This window comes from Emydura macquarii, unplaced genomic scaffold (assembly GCF_026122565.2).
Source record: "Emydura macquarii macquarii isolate MOO-44397 ecotype Brisbane River unplaced genomic scaffold, CSIRO-AGI_Emac_v2 contig_3647, whole genome shotgun sequence".
NCBI classification, from domain to species: Eukaryota; Metazoa; Chordata; order Testudines; family Chelidae; genus Emydura; species Emydura macquarii.
In genome coordinates, this window is record NW_027133784.1 from 424836 (window position 1) to 446385 (window position 21550).

Genomic DNA, 21550 nt, shown 5'->3' on the forward strand with positions numbered 1-21550 from the left:
CCGGGGGCAGCTGGGGACAGCTGGGGACAGCCGAGGGAGAGGAGGTTCTCGGCAAACGCTGGCCGAGGAATTTTCATCCGTGTTTGGGGGTGGAGAGATTTCCATGAAAACCAGCATCTCCCCCTCGGAAAGGGGCAGGGCGCCGGCGGTCCCCTCTCTTCCCCCCGAAGGACTCAGAGACTGTAACAATCCTGGGGTGTGTGTGTGTGTGTGTGTGTGTGTGTGTGTTCTGGATGCAAACGGGCTTGTTGGGGGTGCGAACGCCACGTTTGAGCAGCTGCCCCCCCGCCCCGTCGCTGTGTGACACCGGAACGTCTCACAAATGCCAGGTGTTACTAGGCTTTTGGGATGAGTCAGGCTCCGTTGTGCTGGGGGCGGCACACACACCCGGGGCTGCTCCACCCGCCGTCACTGCGCTGCTGCCAAGGCCCCGGGTAGATGCCCAGCGCGGCTGTCAGCCACCTTCGCCCCCCTCCCCGAGAGCCTCGTGCAGACCCCCACGTTCCCAGGTTCCTCCCTCCCGCGCTCTGTGAACTGCTGAACGCAGGTCGCTGGGCCCGGGTATCGGGGAGGGTTTCCTTCCCCATGGTGTGTCCCCCACCCCCCTCACGAGGCCGGCCTCGGAAGCAGAAACCTTAATTCCCGCCCTGCCGCGCTGCGCAAGTGACTCCGCTTGCTGCGTGCCTGGGCGCTGGGGCACACGGGGGCCCCAGCCTGCCCGCCCTCACCCCCGCCTGGCAGAGCGAGCGGAGCATGGGGAGGCAGGCGCCTGACCCGGGTTCAGCTCTCGGTTCTGAGACCAGCTGTCTGGGCAGGCGGGCCTGGGTCTCCAGCCGGTGGCGGGTCAGGCTGGATGAGGCTAATGATCTCTTCCGGCCTGAACAATCTGCGAATGAACCGATAGGTCCCTGGCCTTGCTCTGTGCCTCAGTTTCCCCGGCAGCAACACAGGGGTAGCTCCACCGCCCTGCCTCACCATGGAGCTGCTCCAGCATCGCTGCAGGGAACGTGTCTGAGCCCGGGGGCGTTGCAGTTGGTTTGCCTGGGTCGCAGCGTGTCCCTTTGCCACAGCTAAGCCCCTCAGGCCGATTCGGGAGCTCCTCGCTCAGCTTGTACGTGGGCAACACGCCCTTTGGAGTTGGCCACGAGCGTCCCGTGGAAACGCAGCTGACAGGGTGCAGCTAAGGTGTGAAGGGGTGGTTCTGCCGTCCCCCCCAGACCTAAGAACGGCCGCACTGAGTCAGACCAATGGTCCAGCGTCCCGTCGTCCCGTGCCAGATGCCATATGTCCCCTCCTCCTGGGTACAGACCCGCTGGCTGCAGGGCAGAGTCCCGGCTCCCGCCGGCGCCCCCTGCCCCGATCCCAGGCGAGCGGGGCTGTTTGTGCAAACAACGCAGAGGGGACACTGGCCGGCAACTGCTTTAGACACGGAAATGACACCCAGGCGTCGCAGCTGGGTCTCCATCCCCCCCGGTCCCTCTGCATTCCGGGGTGGAAATAACCCGGGACGGTCCCAGCAGGAGGGGGGGATGCTGTGGGGGATTGTGGCTCCCGGGGGCACTGGGGAGGCAAGGTGCTACGCACACCCTGGTCCCCGTAGGCCAGAGCCCAACGCTGCCCAGGGGATGAGCTGTGCTGAGCTGGGTGCCTGCAGACCCCCCCTCCACCCCTTCTCCATGGTCACAGCCCAGCCGGCTGCCGTGGGGTGCCTCTCCCCGCTGACACCGTGGGCCGAGGTCTCGGCAGGGAGGCTGCAGCCGGTCCAGGGCTGTGCCGTGGGCTCGCCGGGCCTGGGGGAGATGGAAGGGTGAGCTGGGCTCCAGGCTGCGGGGTGGCGGGGTCCTGGCAGCGTGCCTTTCCCAGGAAGTTGTCCTGTTGACTCAGAGCTGGCAGGGGTTGGTGTGTGGGAGGCCGCGCCGTTGCTGGAAGCGGCTCCTTCTGTCAGCCTGGCGCGGAACACGAGGAACCGTGCGCAGCGAGGCCTTCCTGCCACACACAGGAACTCAGGCTCCAGCCAACATGCCTGCCCCGGAGGCCCTCCGCTCCCCTCTGGGAAAAAGGGCCTGTCGGGAGCCTCTGGCCTGTGCGCCCCTTCTCCCGTCCCGCGGCAGGGCACGGGGTCACCCCGTCACACAGCAGGGCTGGCGCCCCCTGACGCCCTTACACCCCTGCCTGCGTTTAGGAACGTTGGCGAAAAACAACCACCCCACGCAAAGCTGCCCGTCATAGCCCCCGCAGGCAGAGCCCAGGGTCCGCGCGCTGGACGTCGTCCGTAACCACCTCCGATGGGCCTCCAGGGCTTTGGGAGCACACGGCCGTGTCTTGTCCTCATGACAGCACCTTCTGCTGGGCTTGGCTGGCTGGCCCGGGCGATCTGTCCCCTGGAGCCCCCGCCCCATGTGCTGTGTCTAGTCTTTGGCATGGGCTGGGCTGGGGTGGGCACATGTATAACACGGGGTGGATGCTGGAGCTGTCACCTTGGCAGATTGCTGGTCTCCTTCTGTTTTGAAATCTGAAATTCGACTCTGATGCCGGCTGGACATTCTCCTCGTAGCGTTTCTAGTTTCTTGACGCTAGCTGTTTCGTAACCACTTCCTGATGACTTGTCTTTGGGTGTTGGAAAAGTAATACAGCGAAACACGAAGCGTCAAGGAAGTTCTTGGAACGTATTGGGGGCAACGTCTTGTTCCAGCAGGTGGAGGCAGTAACCAGGGGCACGGCCGGTTTGGGATTGACTCTGGCCAGCATGGTGGAGTTGGCGGCGAATCTGAAGGCTGACGGCAGTTCAGGTGACAGTGAGCATGAAATGGGAGACGTCCTGATTGTAAGGAAAGGAAGGCGTGAGAGGAGCATAGTAAGGACCATGGGCTCCATAAAAGGCGACTTTAACAAACCCGGTGGGTACAGTCCCATGGGAAGAAAATCTAAGGGAAAAAGAAGCCCAGGAGAGCTGGCAGGTTCTCCAGGAGGCAACATTGACCACACAACGTCAAACTATCCCGATGCAAAGGAGAGACAGGAAGAAAAGTAAGAGGCCGCTATGGAGCTTTTTAATGACCTGAAAATAAAAAGGAATCCTCCAAAAAGTGGAAACGTGGGCGAATTGCTAGGGAGGCACCCGAAAGAACAGCACAAGCCTGTAGGGACGCAATCAGAAAGTTTAAGGCACAAAATGAGTTGCACCTAGCCAGGGGCATGAAATGCAATAGGAAGCGTTTCTTTAATTGCCTTAGGAGCAAGAGAAAGCTGAAGGAAAGTGTAGGCCCGCTACTCGGCAGGGAAGGAGAGCTAATAACGGGTGATCTTTGCTTCAGGCTTCACTAGAAAGATGAATGGTGAACAGCTACTCACCGTGATGAACGTTCAGAACAAGGGGGAAGGAACACAAGCCAAAATAGGGAAGGAACAGGTTAAAGAAGATATTTACATGTATTCAGATTGGCAGGGCCTGGTGAAATGCATCTTAGGGTACTTAAGGAACCAGCTGAAGCCATCTGAGAATCATTACCGTTTATCTTTGAGAGCTCGTGAAGGGTGGAGGAGGTCCTGGAGGACTGGAGAAGGGCAAACACAGCACCCAGCTTTGGGGAACCAAAAGGAGCTGAGAATTAAAGACCCGTCAGCCTAACTTCGATATCTGGAATGAAACTGGAACAAATTATTAAACAATCAATTTGCGAGCACCTGGAGGATAATAGTGTGATAAGCAATAGGCAGGGTGGATTTGTCAACAGAATTTCCTTCTCTGACAGGGTTACTGGCCGACTGGATGCGGGGAAGCAGTAGACGTGATATATCTTGATTTTAATAAGGCTTTTATAGATGCAGGTCCACATGTCGTTTTCACAAGGGAACAAGGGAAATGTGGTCTAGATTAAATTACAATAAAATGGGTGCACAAGTGGTTGAAAGAGTATTATCAGTGGCTTGCTGTCCAACTGGGAGGGTGTATCTGGTGGTATCCTGCTGGGGTCGGTCTGGTGTCCGCTGCTATTTGATCTTTTCACTGGTGACTTGGATAACGGAGTGGCGAGTATGCTTATAAAATGTGCGGATGACGCCAGGCTGGGAGGAATCGCAAGCAGACTGAAGGACAGGATTAGAATGCAAACTGACCTTGACAAATTGGAGACCGGGTCTGAAATCAACAAGCCGAAATGCAATAAAGACAAGTGCAAAGTCCTGCACTCAGGAAGGAAAATCAAATGCACACCTAGAAACCGGGGCACTGCTGGCGCGGCGGTAGCACTGCTGGAAAGGATCGGGGGGGTGTAGTGGATCACAAATTGAATGCTGCAGTTGCAAAGAAGGCTAATATCATGCTGGGGTGTATTTGCAGAAGTGTATGAAAGGCACAGGAGATAATGGTCCTGCTCTGGTTGGCGCTGGTGAGGCCTCAGCCGTGTCCAGTTCTGGGCGTCGCACTTTACCAAGAAAGTGAAAGAACTGGAGAGTCCAGAGGAGAGCAACAGGAAGGGTGGAAGGTTTAGAACCTTGACCGGTGAGGAGAGGCTAAAAACCGGGGCATGCTTAGTCTTGAGAAAAGAAAACTGAGGAGGAAACAAACACTCTTTGAATCAGTTAAGGGCTGTTATAAAGAGGAGCGGGGTCAGTCGTGCTCTGTGTCCACTGAAGATAGGACTAGAAGAGCTGGGCTCACTCTGCGGCGTGGGCGTTTCAGGTTAGGTGTTAGAAAAACGTACGCTGGCACTAAGGTTCTTGTCCTGCTAACCATGAGCTCTGTCTGAGCTGGCCAGCGCAAGGAAGCAACCAGGTGTGTTGTGCTATTCTAGCACTGGGTCCCAGGGCTTTTATTCATAGTGACTTTTCTGCTAACCCATCTGCCTGGGCAGAGTGTAGGCGCCACGCAGTGTGCTTGAAGGGAGAGATCAGAGAGAAGCCCCTTGTGATTTGTGTCTTTCTGCTCTTAATCCACCTGGGATCCCTGGCGAGCAAACTGTGCTTGTCACTGTGGTGCCATTGCCACTTCACCGCTGTGCATCAGCTCAATTAAAACCGAGCGTGAGCAGTGCCCCGCTGCTAAGAGACAAATGTTTCCCATCGTGCCAACCGGGGACCAAGGACGATCTGGAATTTCATGGGGTTTCAGGGGCTCTTCAGGGGCTTTCTGCATCCTGTCCTGATTGCAGATTTCACATTTGGACGCTGTGTCTTCCGTGGCAGCATTCCCGCCTGGCCAGAATGGGACGTCTCCAGCATGGGTCTCACGCCGCGCAGCAGCCAGCTGGGCGCTGTGTGTTATGCCGAGCATTTCCAGCTGCAGGTTGTGTAGCATTGTGACACTAGGTCCTCTGCAGCAATTTCACCTCCGTGGTCGCAGGGCGTACGTGTGTGCGTGCTCGGCTTCCCCCGGCAGCCCTCTAGAATTAGTCACGCGAGCGCTTGCAAGGTTGGGACCTTTTTCCTTTCCCATTTGAGCTTGCCGTGTTTTCTTTTAGAAACAGAACTGGAATCATGGTGACCTCCTCCCCAGCTCGCTCCTCGCCTTCGTTAGCTACAAGAGCTAAAAGCGCATCCACTGTAAGACACAACCACCGCTCAGGCCTGTAGTTCCCAGTAACGATTCGTTCTGCCATGTCAGGGTCACTGTTCGGAGCCCAGGTGGCGCTTTGCACGAAGGGGGTGTAAAACAAAGCGACCGAGGGCTCGTGCTCTTTTGCTACCTTGCCCGAATTTGGCCCGTCAAGTGGAGTTATGAAACAGCTGCGAACCACACAGAACGGTGGGGTGGATGTTTGGGGCTGGCGCTGAGCAGGGGCGGGCGGGCGGGTGGAGTCCGCGCAGGAAGCGGACGCCCCCCCATTGGGTGACTGTGTGGCGGCAGGACGGTCCCGGACCCCAGCCCATGTTGTGAGTTTGCATCGGGGAGGTCAGAGGCGTTCAGCACGTCCAGCACCTTCCCTGGCCAGGCAGCCCAGCCCCACTCCATGCCGGCCCCAGGCAGCTGCCCAGGGATCCCTGATGGGGGCAGCAGGGAGAGGGATCAGCTCCTCGCCCTCTTTGGGTGTATTTCCACTGGCGTCTCTGTCCCCCCGGTTCGGGTCGTGTCAGGCTCCTTTGTCACCGTGTCACCAACACTTGCTTTGCTTCTCTTCAGTGTAAGGCTTTGTCTGTGGTCCCTAGGGTGTTGAGCGTTTTCACCCCAGCTGTGGGCGACGGGATGCGGCAGGAGCCCTGGACAGGGGTGCGGGTGATGGGGTGCGGGTAACGGGGTGCAGCGGGAGCCCCGCACAGGGGTGCGGGTGCAGGCTCCAGTCCCCAGTGCCGCAGTCCCAGGCGGGTCCATGCAGCCGCCAGTAAATCCCCACACTCTTTTTGCAGCTGGAATTGCACTGGCAGGCCTGGGGGGCAGGCAGCTGCCGCTGGGTGTGGGCTGCGAGAGGCCCACTGCTGGGGCTGGGTGCCCGGGAAGCTGGGGGAGGGCGGCTCAGCGATGAGCAGCCCCTAGCGCGGAGGAGCCGGCCAGACTGGGCCGTGTTTCCTGCTGGCCGAGTCCTGCTCTGACCTCTGCAGCCATCGGGGCGTGTGAGCTGCCGGGGCGGGTGCTGCTGATTCTCTGTCTGCTCAGGTCACTCACTGAGGCTTCCCGGGCTGTCTGCCAACAGCGCTGCCTAAAGGGGCGTCTTTCCCGGCTGGCCTTGGAGGGATTCATTTGCCCCTAGGGACAGGTGGGTGGGCCAGTGAACTGCAGTGCCAGAGCGCCCCAGGGTGCTGGGAGGGAAACTGCCTGGCCAGGACCAGGAGAGCAATAGGGGAGGGCAGCCCTGGCTGGTGGTGAAGATGGGTGCTTGGCGCTGAAGAACCCCCCCAGGTCTGACAAGAGCGGCTGGTCAGAGCCCTGCTGCAGAGTCCCGAGGAAACAAAACGAGTGTTTCTGATGGACTGTTGAGTCCATTTTCCAGCATCTCATCACTGCTGTAATTGCTGTTCACAGGCTGGTGGGTGGAATCGGAACTGCTCAACTGTGTGTCATAGGCACTATACTGCTAATGACCAGCGGAGAGTCTCCTTTAGTGGGGGGAGGTCTGGGGGTTTGGAAGCGGGAGGATCTCAGTTCTCTCCCCATTGGCATGGCAAGTTCTGAGTGCCTGTAGAATGCAGCAAAGTGACACAGATGACGTCCCCGGTGGCTACGGACTCGTTCTATCAGACGGGGATCCCTTCTCTGTCCAGTCTCCATATGGTATTTCTGAGGTGCCTGTCCTTGAACCGCGGTGGGGCACACTGACACCCCGTGTGCAGGAACCACTTTATCCGCGTCTGAAACGCAGCTGCCTCGGGCGGGGCGTGAGCACTGCTGATACTGCGCACGGCCGTGCTACAGAGCTGACTCAAAACACGTGTCAAAGAATCCAGCTGAAGCTGCGGGAGGGATTTAGGGAGGATGCTGTGGAACAACAAACGGAGCCGTGATCCTTGCCTGGCAGAGGAGCACTTCCCTGCAATCTGCCTGCGTGGCAGTTATTGAGACTAATCCCTTTTCTGGAGCCGGCTCAGCACTGCATCACGCACATGCCCTTCGCACTTGCATTGCCTAGGAAATCAATAAACCCATGTGCTGAGCTGGTCCATTCCCACAGCCCCGGAAGACGGCTGGGTCTTTAAAAATTACTGAGTACAACCTGACCGTGGCTCCTGGCTTCAGGCATTGAGTTCAATGCCCAACCGCTGACACCCCGAAAGGGTCAATTGTTACCCACCTGTTTACCTGGTTACAGCAAAATCTGGGTAAAGTTTGGCACCTGACTCTGACTTGAAACAAAAGCTTGATTTCCAGCCGCTGCATTTGGACAGGGCTCTGCTCTTGGAGAAATCCTCTGAATCTGTAATGCTGTGAGTCGAGTGTCCCGAGTCAACGCAATAATGCGTTTCGCTGAGATTGGAACGGACACTTAGCGCCTCTAATTAACAATCCCAATTCATTAGGGAGAAGATCTTTTTTTGAGGTTTCCCGAGATAAACACGCTCTCAGAAATCAATTGCTACGCAGCCAAGGCTTGATAACGGCCTTCTGGAAAGCCAGAGGAAATCCTTCTTCCAGGCACTAACCGGAAAGCGCAGCCATTTAATCAGCATGAAAAGTGATGCCTTTGTCTATGCTAATCTCAGAGCCTCTCTGCTGGCCCGGCTACCTGCGGGGCGATGTCTCAGTGACTGATCTCTCTGGGCTGGGGCTGGAGCACGGGGCTGCAATGAATAGAGGTGCCTCTTGCTTTGATTCTGTGCGAGAATCTATTACGCTTAACCCCTTCTTGCCTCCTGCTTCTCTTGGGCGGCGACACCTGGAGCAGAACCAGCTGCTTTTCACGCAGTAAGAGGCTCTGGTTCTTGAGGAGTCCCGTCCACATCTGCATTAACGGTGAGGCGGGGAGACAAGGAGAGGACACGCTTTACCAAGGTACCCAGCTGCGGCCCAGCAATGGGGTGCGCATCTTTGGTGCTCCATCAGAGCCAGGCAAGCGTCTCCAGGCCTTTCCAGCTAACGTGTGCTGTGACCCTGCCCCCGCCCGTCCCAGCGCCTCTGTTTAGCCGCCTGTTGTGTCCTGGAATAATCCTGGAAGAGGCGCGCCCTGGGGCAGGACCTGGCTTCGTTTTCGTCTTTTGTCCAGCGCCCTGCACAGCAGTGTCCGGGCTGCGGCCGCTCGGTGCTGGCACGATACCGATGAATGCTGAGTATTAAACTGGCACCAGGCACCTGGTTCTGAGAATTGCACCGGCGTCACGGAGACACGGAGAATACCCGCTGACCTGCTGCCTAGTCAGAATGGCCGAAGGCACTTGTGAATATTCATAGCAAAGCAGGGGCGAGTGGTGGCAGGCCAAGAATTAGCCACTTGGTGCATCATCTCCACGAGCATCCAGGGAGGTGGTGAGCTCTTTAAATGCAGCTTGCGCGTGTCTCTCAAAGACCCACTCACCCAGGTGTCACTGGGCTGGAGGCAGGCGTCACTGGGGCAGCCCCTCTGGCTTGGGCTATGCAGGAGGTCGGGCTGGATTGCCAGCCTTCTGGCCTGGAAATGTGCTGCTGTGAACCTGAGAAAAGCCTGAACGGCACTAGCTGCATTAGCAGAGCGGCCACGAGGCGGAATTCATCCCGGTTTGCTGGGCGTTACCCACTGCCCCATGGAGGACAGAGGCGGGCATGCGTGAAGAGGAGCTCTCTTGGTGAGGCCATACGGGGCATGGCTCTGTCTGGCACATGCACAAGGCGCCCACCTGGCTGGCCTGTCAAAAGCTGAACTTGGCCTATGCAGAGGGACAAAGGAAGAGGATCCTAGGAGGGCAGAGGTGGAACGTGGCAGTCGCACAGCGCCGGCTTAGCTGGGGGTGGAACTGCCTGTCACGGGAAGCAGTGGGACCCCCATTGCTCGGCCCGTGCAGAACTAGACTGGCCAGGGACCAGAGGACTGGCTGTGTCGGACAATCCGGTGGTGGGAAGCGGGGGATGGCTGTGTGTCTCAGGCACTGCTTCCATCCCACGGCCGGCCGAGCCCAACACCTGATGTTTCTGGGAGCCCCAGGATGTAGGTGGTGGGCTGTGGCATGCTGTGCCCTGGGGGGCTGGAAGGGATGAGACGTACAGGGGCTCTCTCTCTCACACACACACTCTCTCACACACACACACTCACACACGGTGCCCCGGGCAGACACAGATCTACCCTCTGAATAAAGCACTAGTGATGAGCTGGGCTGAGAACTGGCTCTGATGTCCTAGCTGGGGGAGGCGGTGAGAGGCGGTGAGGCGAGCCGCCCGTGGACGAGCTGGATGTGGCCAGCTGGCTAGCAAGTGCCGGGGAGGGCAGCAGCCTGATGGCTTCTGTGCTGTGCGGCCAATCCCCCCGCCAAACAGCAGCCTAGGGGATTAAGCTGCCGCTAAGCCGGCTAACCTGTCAAATGGTGAGCGTCTGCTCCGCAGCCTGACGCTGTTCGCGAGGTTGGCAGCCGCAGCCGGATCCTAGGGCGAGAAACGGCTCCAGCCCTGCTCTGATTTGGCTGCAGTTAACGTCCCGTCCAACGAGCGCCCAGCCGCTCAGTTCCGACCTGTGACTCGATGGCCTTTGCGAGTCAAGACCCGGGCACCGGGGCCTGAGCCCTCCAGGTCCTGGCTCAGTGCACGTCCAGGAACGGCCACGATCCTGCACTCCCTGGGTCAGAGCCTGTGCCCGCACCGAACGGGGCGATCGGCCTTTCTACCAGTCTCCAGGCTAAAATCGGTGCCAGCTGGGCGCAGCTTCCACCCATGCCACGGGAGTGTCGCGAGGGGACGCTGGACTGCGCCCGGGCCAGGGGTCGGCAGTGCACAGCAGATCGCAGCCCTCCGGCTTTGCAGGGCCCCTCTGCCTCCCCATCACTACGGTGCCGGAGCTGCCGGTGGGCATCTGTCTGGGTGAAAGACGACGATACAAGCAGAATACAAGAGAGCTCACCCTGTTCCCTCTCCCCAGGGCTTCTGGAGCTTCCCGGGGCCCTTCTCCGAGGTCCCAGCCCAGGCACTTTGCCCTCAGGTACATGGCTGATTCCATGGTTGGGTGGGTGGGTGCTAGCGGCCTGGAGGAATGGGGGCTCCCTCTCTGCCCGGGTAATGGGCTAAGGGGTGCCTGGTGCGGGGTCTCCCTGTTCACCAGGGTGCAGCGCACCAGCTAAATGACGCACGGAGCTGGCTAATAACTCAGAGGGGCCTGGGCCCTGCTCCTGCTTCCAGGGCGGGCGATGGCAAAGCGGGGAGAAGGAGCTGCCCCACAGAGAACAGCAGGCGTGGCCCCTTTGGCGGCCGGGCCCCTGGGTATCGCTGTGTGGGGTGAATGGAGTGCGTTGGCGGCGGAGTCCAGAGACCAGGGGGCAGGTGGTTCTTGGGCATAGAGTGCCCTGCACCAAGCAGCACGATGAGCAATTGGGCAAACACCCCAGCAGTGCCGCCTGCATCCCCCCAGCCGGGGCCGGAGACGCGGATTGGCAATACACACGCAGCTCCCTCTCCCCCCAGTCATTGACAATCCGCCTCGTGAACAGCTCATTAGCATCTCATCTGCATTCCCCAGGCTAACCAGTCCCTTTGCAGCGTGAGACGCTGGAGACATGTTATTCTGTTTTCTGAGAAGTGCCGGTTCCCGGGACTCTGGAGCACGGGGGCACAGCCAGCTCGCCTGTCACCGGCGATGCCAGCGCATTGTCCAACTGCCAAACCGGAGCGGGGGGCAATTTAACGCAGCGGCAGAGAAAGATAACGAGGCAGCCTCCAGTTAATTCCTTTCTCCCTTCTCAGAGGCGTGAGCGCGCTGGGTCTTAGCGCGTTCAAATACTTGTGCAGTTAATACAAACGCCGGGTTTGCGAGCGTCGCGGGATCCCGCAGGAGGTAGGCAGCCAAAGGTTGGAGGCTGCTCCCCCCCCGGTTTTGACCTACATTCAGATCATTTTTACCTTTTTTTTTTTTTTTAAATTGTGACCTCCGAAGGGGAAAAGCCCTCGGTGCATGTCAATTCCCCCGCTCGAAAACTGGGAAATGTTTTTGTAGACCCTACAGAAATGTACTTTTTCAAGCCTTGCTCCCCCTGCTGTGTTTTCAGCAGCGGTTAAAGAACAAAGCCCCTTGTCAGGGCCGTGCCCACATGGTGCCCAGGGCTGGGTCAGGGCTCTGGGGAAATGTTTATACACTGACCCTGAGCAGGGACCGGGTTTATCCGGGTGCCATCCAGGGCTCACGTGGAGAACCAGTCGCTGCTTGTCTGCTGGGAAAGGCGCAAAGAAGAGATGGCAAAAAAATAAATAAAAATGTGTGTTCGGACGTTACGAAGCGCAGATGAGCACCTGGCATCCTGCCCTCAAGTGGTGGTGATGTGGGCAGGGGGCACCTCTGGACGCTCCATGCCCAGGGGGAGTTTGTGGCGCTGGCAGCTAGGAAAACCCTCTCTCTGCTGGTAAGCGGGGCCCTCTGAGCCGGAGCGGCTGAGACGATGCCTGGAGTCCCGGGGCGGTGCAGAACCGCGCCCTCCCCCTGCCCGGGGCTGTGGGCTCCGAGGGCCCTGCTGTGGGGGTGAAAACTGGCGCCCGCTGACAGTGCTAGGTGGCTAGGGAGAGGCCAGGCTGGGCCCTGACTCTGTCTCCTCTGTCCCCCAGGTGGACAGGAGCGAAGTCATCAAGAGCAACCTGCACCCCGTCTTCTCCAAGGTCTTCACGGTGGACTACTACTTCGAGGAGGTGCAGAAGCTGCGGTTCGAGGTATACGACAGTCACGGGCACGCCAGCCTCGGGACGCACGATGACGACTTCCTGGGCGGCATGGAGTGCACAGTGGGCCAGGTGATTGCCTTGCCTGTCCCCGGGGAGCAGCCACCCGGGAGCCAGCCCTCCCCAGGACTGGCCCGGTGCCCGGGGTTTGCTGCCCGGCTCTCAGCGCACCCTCCCTGCAGGTCCCCCCCCCGGGGGCCGGTTCCAGTCCCGGGTTGGTTCGGGGCGTCTGGGCGAGCGCCGCCAGCAACGTTTCAGCACCACATTCGCCCGTTGCGGGGCGACGTTGTCAGTGCCGACAGCGGAGCGCCCAGGGGCTGGGAATTCTGAGCGCTCGTGGCATCGGACCCGTCCTGTGCTAAACCCTCCGCCTCCCCGGGCCAGGAATGCCCCAAATATTCGACAGCGCTTTGGGGGTGGGAATGCAACGCCCCAGGAGCCAAGAGGAGAGCGGAGGGAGGGAGGGTGCAGTGAGTTAATGCCAGGGCTGTGGAGGGCGTGACAGTAGCTGGGCTGGCTCTAGCTCCAAGAGAAGGGCGAAAGGGAGCAATTTCCCTGCCGTCAGGAAGCCCTGCTGCTCGGCAGTTCTGGGCTGTGACTGTCTGTAAAGGCCAAGCACTGCACATAAAAACCCCACAGCATGGCAGCGGGGCCCACCCCCTGCAACCTGCCCATTACTGGCACGTCCTACCCCCTGCGGCGTTTCAGAGCAGCGGGCGCTGCCCCTGGGGAGGAGCGAGTCACGTCCCCCGGTGTGGATGGCCTGTCCTCTGCTCCTCCTCCCCCGGCTCACGGCTCCCATCTTCCCTTCCAGATCGTGGCCCAGAAGCGGGTGAGCAAGCCGCTGTTCCTGAAGTACGGGAAATACGCCGGCAAATCCACCATCACGGTGAGCGCGGCCGGCCCGACCCGCGCCCCCCCACGCTGCCTCCTGGCCCTGCCCTGCCTAGTGGTCCTGCTGCTCACGCAGCCTGCGGGGAAGGGGAGAATGTGTCTGGCCGGCTCTGCTGGGGGGGGGGGGGGGGGGGGTCCCTTTGGAAGAGGACAGGAAGGGGCAGCCCCGGAGCCGTGCCACGCCCTGCCGCCCGGCCTGGCACCCATCCCTGCCAGTGCCTCGCAGGTGTGCATGGTGCATGGTGGCTGCGTCAGGCAGCCAGGCTTGGGCGGGTTTTCCCCGGGGCTTGTGACCGAGCCCCTGGCTCCCCATGCCCCTTGACCCTCTCCCCGCAGGTGCTGTCAGAGGAGATCTCCGGGAACAACGGCTACGTGGAGCTGGCGTTCCGGGCCAAGAAGCTGGACGACAAGGTACCTCCGCCCGTCGGGGGGGGGGGGGGGGCAGAGTCTTCCTCCACCCCTGGCGTGTGGGGGGAGACTCTTCTCTGTCTCCCCGGAGGCTCCTGTGCTCCCCAGTCCCCCAGGAAGCGGCAGGCGGGTGTGGACCCTGGGGACCGGCCATGCGGAGGAGCCCTGGCTGCCAAGTGGCTCCAGTGCTGGTGGGAGAGGCTGGCTGGCCAGCCCTGGGGCCGGCTACTCCCGCGACGGGCCAGCAAGTCCCACCCTGGCGCCTCTGCTGAGCCTGCCGTCTGGGACAGGGGTTACGGGCCAGCCCCACACAGCTATCCCATCGGGGGTGAAATATCTCCCTCTGCCAGCCCCACTCCCCCAGGACGCTGGTGGGCACGTCAGTGGTAGCCAAGGGCAGGGCAGGCTGCTGTGGGCGGGGAGGAGAGAGGCTGGCAGGGCGGACGGGTGCAGCGAGAATGCAGGAGCCGTGGGCAGGGGTCGGGGTAGGAGCCTTGTGACTGATTCCCCAACGTGGCCGTGGCAGGGAGCAGCTCGCTGGGCAGGGGCGACAGATCTGAGCCGGGGGGGACTGCTGCAGTGGCCCCTGGGGTGCTCAGAGCCCCCATCCTGGGCGGAGCTGGTCTGGAGGCTGGTCCCTTCCCGCTGGGAGGATGTGCCACCAGGGAAGGGTCTGTCCGGGGGGGTGTCGGAGGAGAGTCACCGGCTCCGGAGGTTAGTCCTGCTGCTCTAGACTGGCCCGTTCTCCAGTAGCGCTGGGCGGGCACCGTGCTGGGCCTGCCCGGGGTGTGAGGGCAGCCAGCGGCCGCGGAGCTCACCGTGCCCGTCTGCCCCCTCCCCGGCAGGATCTCTTCAGCAAGTCGGATCCTTTCCTGGAGATCTACCGGATCAATGACGACCGGAGTGAGCAGCTGGTGTACCGCACCGAGGTGCGTTGCGGACGCCTCCGGGGACCGACCACGGGGGCAGCGGCCTCAGCAGCCGGAATAGCATGCTGCCAGGTGGCGGGGCAGGGACTGGAGGGGCAAGGACAGGCAGAGACAGGAGGGGCTGGCGGGGATGGGGGTGTGGGAGTGATGGGAAATCTCGTGACTCTGCAGGGGGCCACAGCCCCTGGTGTGACGGGGGCCAGCTGCGCAGCAATGGGCGAGGCAGCACCATCCTCCGCTGTGACTGCAGGCGGCTCCGGGGATGGGACGCTGGATCCCTCGGCCCCCTGCTCCAGCCGGGAGGCACTTGTCACCCCAGGCAGCTCGGGGGCTCCCACCGCTGGAGAGGGCGAGCAGGGGAGGCAGACGGTGCCGCACCCCCGAGGCTCCCTGCGGCTCCGTGCGCTGAGAGGAAACCGCCCCCCAGCTCCTCTCGCTCCAGCTCTCGTGCGGGCCCCCCGGGAGCCGAAGTGGGCTCTGCCTGGGAAGGGAGGGGGGATGAGTGGTGGCGGGTGTGGCTGGCAGCCTCCCCCCCCCCGGCTCCCTGCGCTGGCAGCACAATGAAAAAAGTGCCTGCTGCGGCTCTCCTGACGGGGGGCCGAGGGGGGTTAGGCACTCAGCGGAGCTATTACGCTGTCAGGTGCTGTCAGCTCCTGTCCGCCTCTGCCTGCCGCCTGGGGCCCGCCCTTCCCTGCCTGGCACCGGGGCGGTGGGATCCTGCGGGGGGGGGGGGAGGCAGGGACAGAGGCGAGATGGGCATGGCTACCTAGCGCCTCCCACCTGGAGGGAGTGGAGGCTAGCCTCCAGGGCCCAGGGCTGGGAGTCACGACTGCTGGAAGCCTGGCCTTGGCTCTGCCGGTGTTCCCGGGCAGGGCCCCTCCCTTGCTGTGCCTCCGAGCCCCCCCCTCCGGGCGGCGGGCGAATGCCACTCAGGGCTGTTTGCAAGGCACTTCGGGCCCCTCGGGCGGAAGGAAGCGCGGCGGGCCCCCGGCTCGTTGCTGCGCGTTGCCGCCGGCGGCGTTTGCTCTCCCAGGGTGCTCAGGCCGCCCCCCGCTTGCGTTTGCAGGTGGTCAAGAACAACCTGAGCCCCGTCTGGGAGCCGTTCAAGGTCTCGCTGAACTCGCTGTGCAGCTGTGAGGAGAAGAGGAAGCTGAGGGTGAGGAAGGGAAGGGGGGAGGGGGATCCTCTGCCTTCGTTGGGGGAGCTGAGAAGAGCCAGCTCACGGAGTCTCCTGAAAGGGGGACCTGCCCTGCCCACAGCGCAGCCCGCCCCCAGGTTCACAGGCAACCCATGCACGTTGGATCAGAGGAAATGCATCCTGACGCAATATAGGCTTGACCTGTGGAACTCACTGCCACAGGATACCAGGGAGGCAAGGTGTTTGTGAGTACAGCCTCTGCAGTGACGCCAACACACAGACACATGAGCAGGACCTTCAGCCCTCCTGGTTCACAGTCCGAACCGGCACCCAAGAAAGGCAAGGGCACCCATCGTGCACTGATGCACAGCTCTCCAGGTGCACCGGGGGGCTGGCCTTCCTCTGAAGTGTCTAGCATAGCCCATGGCTGGAGGGAGGGCACCGTGCTGCACGCACAGGTGGTCAGTCAGGTCTGGGCGCAGGCAGCGTATCAGCCGAGATGGCCCAGGGTGAGTGGAGGGGAAATGCTGGGGTCTGGGAAAGGAAGTGAACGAAACGGGCCCCTCCGGCTGAGCTGTGCTCCCGCTCCTTACAGTGCATCGTCTGGGACTATGACTCCCGGGGCAAACACGACTTCATCGGAGAGTTTTACACCACCTTTGAGGAAATGCAGAGAGCCACTGGGCAGAACAAGGTTTGTGTGGGGGGAGGGGGGACCCTACGCGTCTGTGCCCTCAGGTGGGCTGGCTGCTGGTGAACATGCCCGCGAGGTGACGCAGTCATTCCACGTCAAAGCCACGTGCTCCTGTGTGCCGGGTATTCGCCCAAACGCTGGGGTCAGACCCATGGAAAATGGCCGACGTGCAACAATTTTCACAAAAATGGCGGTTTCAAATTTTTCAGGGTTTTTTGGGGGGGAGGGCTCCCGCCAGAACAAAAACAACGGGTGGTTTTTGTTTTGTGGTGGTTGTTTTTGCCTCTTTTCTCCCCCTTTCTTGACATTTCAAATGAAAAAAAGGAAAAACCCCAAACTCTCAAACCAAATGTTCGGGTGTTTTTCTGTCGAGCTGTTTGGAGAAGCACATTGACCATGGTTTGACCAGCTCCCTGCTGCCTGCTCTGAGAGCAGGGCTTGGGACTCACAGCTGCCCGGGGCGCTGCGAGACATTAGCGGAAAGGCCCGGCCGGGTATGTGGCTGCATGGACGCGCGGGAGGCAGTCGCGCGCGGGCGCTGGGCGCTGTTGCACCGCGGGGTGGGCGTGCCCGGGAGGCTGAGCTCAGGGCCGCTCATCCGCAGGTCACAGATCTCTGCCGCTTTCTCTGTTCTGCTCCAAGGTCCAGTGGGACTGCATGAACCCGAAGTACAAGATCAAGAAACGAAATTACAAGAACTCGGGCGTGGTCATCTTGCTGGATCTGAAGGTGAGAGGGGAGAAGGGCTGCGCTTCCCGCTGGGTTCCTTCGTGGAGCGCTCATAGCAGCACTTTTGCCCTGGGCAGCATTGCAGTGTCTTGTGGCACCTGGCACCCGGCCTGGCCTTCGCATGAGGCGAGAATGCCGTTCTAGTGCAGGGGTAGGTCTCCGCTCGGTGGCTGGTCGGGTCATGCAAGCCTGCGGGGGACACCCCTCCTCGGAGGCTGGTGAAGGAGCCGTGACTCGGCGGAGCCGTGCGCCTGCCCGTGACGCTCACGGCTTGGTGACCCTTAGCTACCGACGCGTCCCGCTGCAGCCATATCCCTTCCCTTGCTGCAGCCTCCTGGGCTCCCCGGGCCCGGCTGGCAGCTGCTGTGTCCCCAGGTGCCTAGCAGGCAATTGAGCTGTTAGCCGGGGAGGATGCGCCGCTCATTTCTGTCCTTCCGGGCTGCTTGTGCCTGGATCTCTGCCTGGGAGAGGCGAGGCCTGGGTGCTGTCGGGCGCTGGCTAACGCGGCGTTTGTTTGGAAGCTCCACAGGGTGTACTCCTTCCTGGATTACATCATGGGCGGCTGCCAGATCCACTTCACAGTAAGTAACGCTCCGTCACCCCGCTGGCACGGCCTCCGAGCCGGGGAGGGCAGGATGAGCGTTCCCGGCGCGTCTGCAGCGGGCCAGGCTCAAAGCGTAACCCGACGCGAACCTTCTCCCAGCTGACGCTGCCCAGACGCTGCCAGGGGAGGGGACGGCTCAGGGGGCTGGGGCCTGGGTGCTGGGCATGCCGCATTCCACCACTTTGCCACCGGTTCGGAGCTGGCCCCCGGCACCAGTTCTGGAGGCTGTTGGGCGCCCTATGGGAGCCGGGTGCGGGGGGGCTGCAGTCTGCCGGCTCCCACTGAGACGATCTTCACGGCTCACAAACCGCCACAGCTGCTGCCAGCAACAGGCCCCTGAGGCGCCGTCAGCCTCAGCGGAGAAGCCAAGGGCTGAGTGGGTGTTGAATGCGACTCCCCTCTGCCGGCGTCGGGCCTGCGCTGGGATAGCCACTCCTTGGCCGTGCCCTGCTGCTAATTAAAGGGCCCTGCTGGGACGTTGGGGTGTGCTCGTAACAGCTTTAAAGGAGGTTTCATGCCCAGAGAGAAATCTCTGACCCCCCGAGCTCTTGGCGCCGCAGACGCCTGGCTCTGCAGCCCGGCTCCGGCCTCTCTGTGTGCGCGTGTGCTGCCTGGAGGGACAGTGCAGCGTGACACGATTAACAAGACACGCACGGGGCCAGCTGCACGGCGGGTGCCGCCCACGGGAGCCTTAAACCCGGCGGAACTGGCTAGTTTTACAGCTGCTTCACTGGCCGGAGTGGGGCAGTGCAGCCAGACCGGGCCAGTGAACCTGCCCTGCCCCACGCCGGTTCAGCCACCCAGTCGCTGCTGGCTCAGCAGGCGGCACCATTCCTGCCGAGGCGCTGGACTCTGATTCCAGGAAGGGGCTGCGCGGCTTCTCAAGGGCCCTGCCAGGACAGGGAGGAGTCATCCAGTGATCATGCAGGTGCCTTTTTCTTACGCCAGGCCTGTTAACTAAACCCCTCAATAATGACCTTTGTTGGATTGCTGCAGGGGCAGTAACTGCTCATTCCCACGCAGCCGGGCGGTTGTGCAGTTACGTGACCGTTTGCACACGCAGCTCGCTGAGTCGTGTGCACAACTGCACATACATTCAACCCAGGCGTGTGCTGGGGTTTTTTTTGCACATGCAACGCAGACCTTAAGCCAGGCCCTAAACACATCCTCCCGTCTTGGCTTTGTCCCTGAGCCTCTCACACTCTGGCGCTGGCCAGGAGCCAGGCACATAGTAGAACTGACTCCCTCTGCTCCTTTGCGTTCTGCGTTCCCTGCTGTCAGACCTTTCCTGGTACTTCGCACAGATTCCTCATTAAAAATGGAAAAAACAACCCGCATCCAGATTGCATTTTGCAAAAGCATCTTCTCCCCAGAGTGAGTCAGCCCCAGCACATGCAGGCAGCAGACTGCTTGGCTCCGCTCCTCCGCATGAGACACGCTGAGAGCAGTGGTTGGTCCCAGGAGCAAGGCTTGTCGTATTGCGAGACGTCGTGTCCCACCGCGCCGTGACATGGCTCGCAGGGGGCCGGCGGAGCAGAAACGCCAGCCGGCTGCGCCCAGCCCTTCCGAGCAGCAAGGGGAGACGTTTGCAGGAACTTCTAGAAAATCCCTCCTGTATCAGCGGTGCCAACCTGGCGCACGGCATCACAGCCCCACATGTCTCCTTGCAACCCCTGGGTCAATGTCCGGGAGAGAAGGGGCGCCAGGAGGCTGTCACAGAGAGGGGGGGGGGGGGGGCGTGAGGAAAGTTGGTCTAAAAAGACTTTGACTGCTGGATGCTCCCTGCGTAGTGAGCCCATTGGCACAGCAACCCGGCCCGAGCGCCACTTCAGAACGCGGGGTGCTTCTGCCAACTCTCTGGGCTCCTGGGTGCCGCAAAGCCGGGCGGGGATGGCTGGGCACGCTGGAGAGCCGGCGGCAGGGTCTCAACGGGCTTCACTGCGGAACCGTGGGTCCCTCTGGCATGTGCCTGGGCTGGCACGGGTGAGACAGGCTGTCCCTGGCGCCGCCTCTCCGGGTGAACTCGCATCTCTCCCCAGTGCTCCGTTCCCCGTCCTGCCTGCGACATGCCCTGAGGCCGTGCTGATGAATAATTTCCACCCCTTCCAGCCAGCTGACTGCCCCGCCGGAGCCCCTGGGGGCGGTTGAGGGGGGATATTAAACAGCGCGCCAGCCAAGCCTTGCCGGAGACACCTAGCGGCTCCCCAGAGCAAAGGGGCGCAGCGGGTGCCCATGCTCCTTGCCCGCCCCTTGCTGAAGGCTGGGCTGATGCTGCCAGCTGCCAATTGCTGGGCCCCAGCAGGGCAGGACTGCAGCCCACGGGGTGCAGCCAGGCAGGGCACGGGTGGGCTGGGAGGGGGCAGCCCCTCGGGGGTTGGCGCCAATGCTCTGCAGAGGGGGATAGCAGGCAGCTCCTCGGACCCACGCGTAGGCCCTCGCCTGGCAGCCGCGGGGGTCTGGTCGGGGTCAGCGCAGGGTGTGGGCATTGCTGCCAGGTGCTCTCCGGCCCCCCCCCCTGCCACGCGGCTGACCCGGCGCCTCCCGCTCCCAGGTGGCCATTGACTTCACGGCCTCCAACGGAGACCCCCGCAACAGCTGCTCCCTGCACTACATCAACCCCTACCAGCCCAACGAGTACCTGAAGGCGCTGGTGGCCGTGGGAGAGATTTGCCAGGACTATGACAGGTGAGGCCGCCCCGGGCTGTGTCTGTCGCGGGGTCTCTCTAGCCCTGGCCCCCGGCGCTCAGAGCTGGCTGCTGCTTTCTTTGGGCTCTGCTCGCCCAGCCCCCCAGGAGCCTCCCCCTCCCGCTGGCCGCCCCCCCATTGCAGCCCCGCTGCATCTGGCCCTTCCTCGCTGGCGTTTTGCAGGCTCCGCCCTGCAGAAATGACACGGCCCTGGACGCCCCAAGCTGCCCACCCTCCTGTTGCCCCTAGGGAGAAGTGCCCCAGCTGCCAGGCCCTTCCTCGCCCCCAGCCGTGCTAGCTGGGTGCTGGGGGGCACCTGCCATCTCTTATTTTGCACGAGCCCGGGAAAACCAAGGGTTACCCCCTGTGTTTGGGGGGGCCCCCCCAAGGACAGTTAGGCGGAGAAGGGATGTGGCGGGAGGCGCTGAGTGAGGGGTGCTCCCTGGGGCGGAAGTGGGGGGGTCTCTGAGGTGGTGGGGTGGAGACCGGCACCAATGGGTACGTCCCCCTCGGCTGCCGTCTGCGCCGCCCCTGGCCCTGCGAGCCGTCCCGTGTGTGCAGAGCTGGGAACTCGCCAGGACGGGCACCTCCCAGTGCAGGTGGGAGCAGGCGATGCACAGCGTGTTCCCCGGGCACCCCCATCCTGGGGGGCACAGGGCCCGGCTGGGGTCCCTGCAGTTTGCCATGAAACCGGTCCATTCCGAGGGCGTCTGTCGCAGACACTGGGGGCGGGGGGAGGCTGGTGTCACTGGCTGGGTGTCGGGGGGTCACTGTGCCCTGCCTGGGCCCCTCACTCCTTGGAGATCCCTTTGGGGGGCTGGGGCACCGGAGCAGGCAGAGTCTGACGTCTGCTTCCTTTCAGCGACAAGAAATTCTCCGCCTTAGGCTTCGGGGCAAGGATCCCACCCAAGTACGAGGTGAGACCCTGCAGGGCAAGAGACAGGGCGGGAGGGGGGCGGAGTTGAGCAGCACAGTGGGGGATGGGGTGGCTATGGGGGCTGAGGAATTGGGGTGGGGGGCTATGGGGCTGAGGATTGGGGGCGGGGTGGCCTGGGCGCTGCTCCGGAGGCAGACGGGGGTTTAGTTAAAGCTGGTTCATGCAGGGACCCGTTGCCATCTCCAGGCCCGCGGGCTCCGGCAGGAGCTGGCTCTGTTTGCACCTTCCTGTATCCAAGCACGGGTAGTTCCTGAGCCGCCTGGGCCCCCGCACGGCCCCGGAAGC

General features: G+C 61.9%; 1 protein-coding gene across 2 annotated transcripts in view; it reads left to right on the top strand.

Annotated features, from left to right (window-relative positions):
• Positions 1-21550, top strand: part of CPNE7 (copine 7) — a 31996-nt gene that overhangs the window by 3915 nt on the left and 6531 nt on the right. For both annotated transcript variants that reach the window (XM_067536709.1, XM_067536710.1), the window contains exons 3-12: positions 12137-12319; positions 13062-13136; positions 13478-13552; positions 14395-14478; positions 15545-15634; positions 16212-16310; positions 16953-17039; positions 17561-17620; positions 20195-20328; positions 21191-21245. In XM_067536709.1, coding sequence (XP_067392810.1) covers positions 12137-12319; positions 13062-13136; positions 13478-13552; positions 14395-14478; positions 15545-15634; positions 16212-16310; positions 16953-17039; positions 17561-17620; positions 20195-20328; positions 21191-21245 — 942 coding nt within the window. The remainder of the gene's footprint in view (positions 1-12136; positions 12320-13061; positions 13137-13477; positions 13553-14394; positions 14479-15544; positions 15635-16211; positions 16311-16952; positions 17040-17560; positions 17621-20194; positions 20329-21190; positions 21246-21550) is intronic.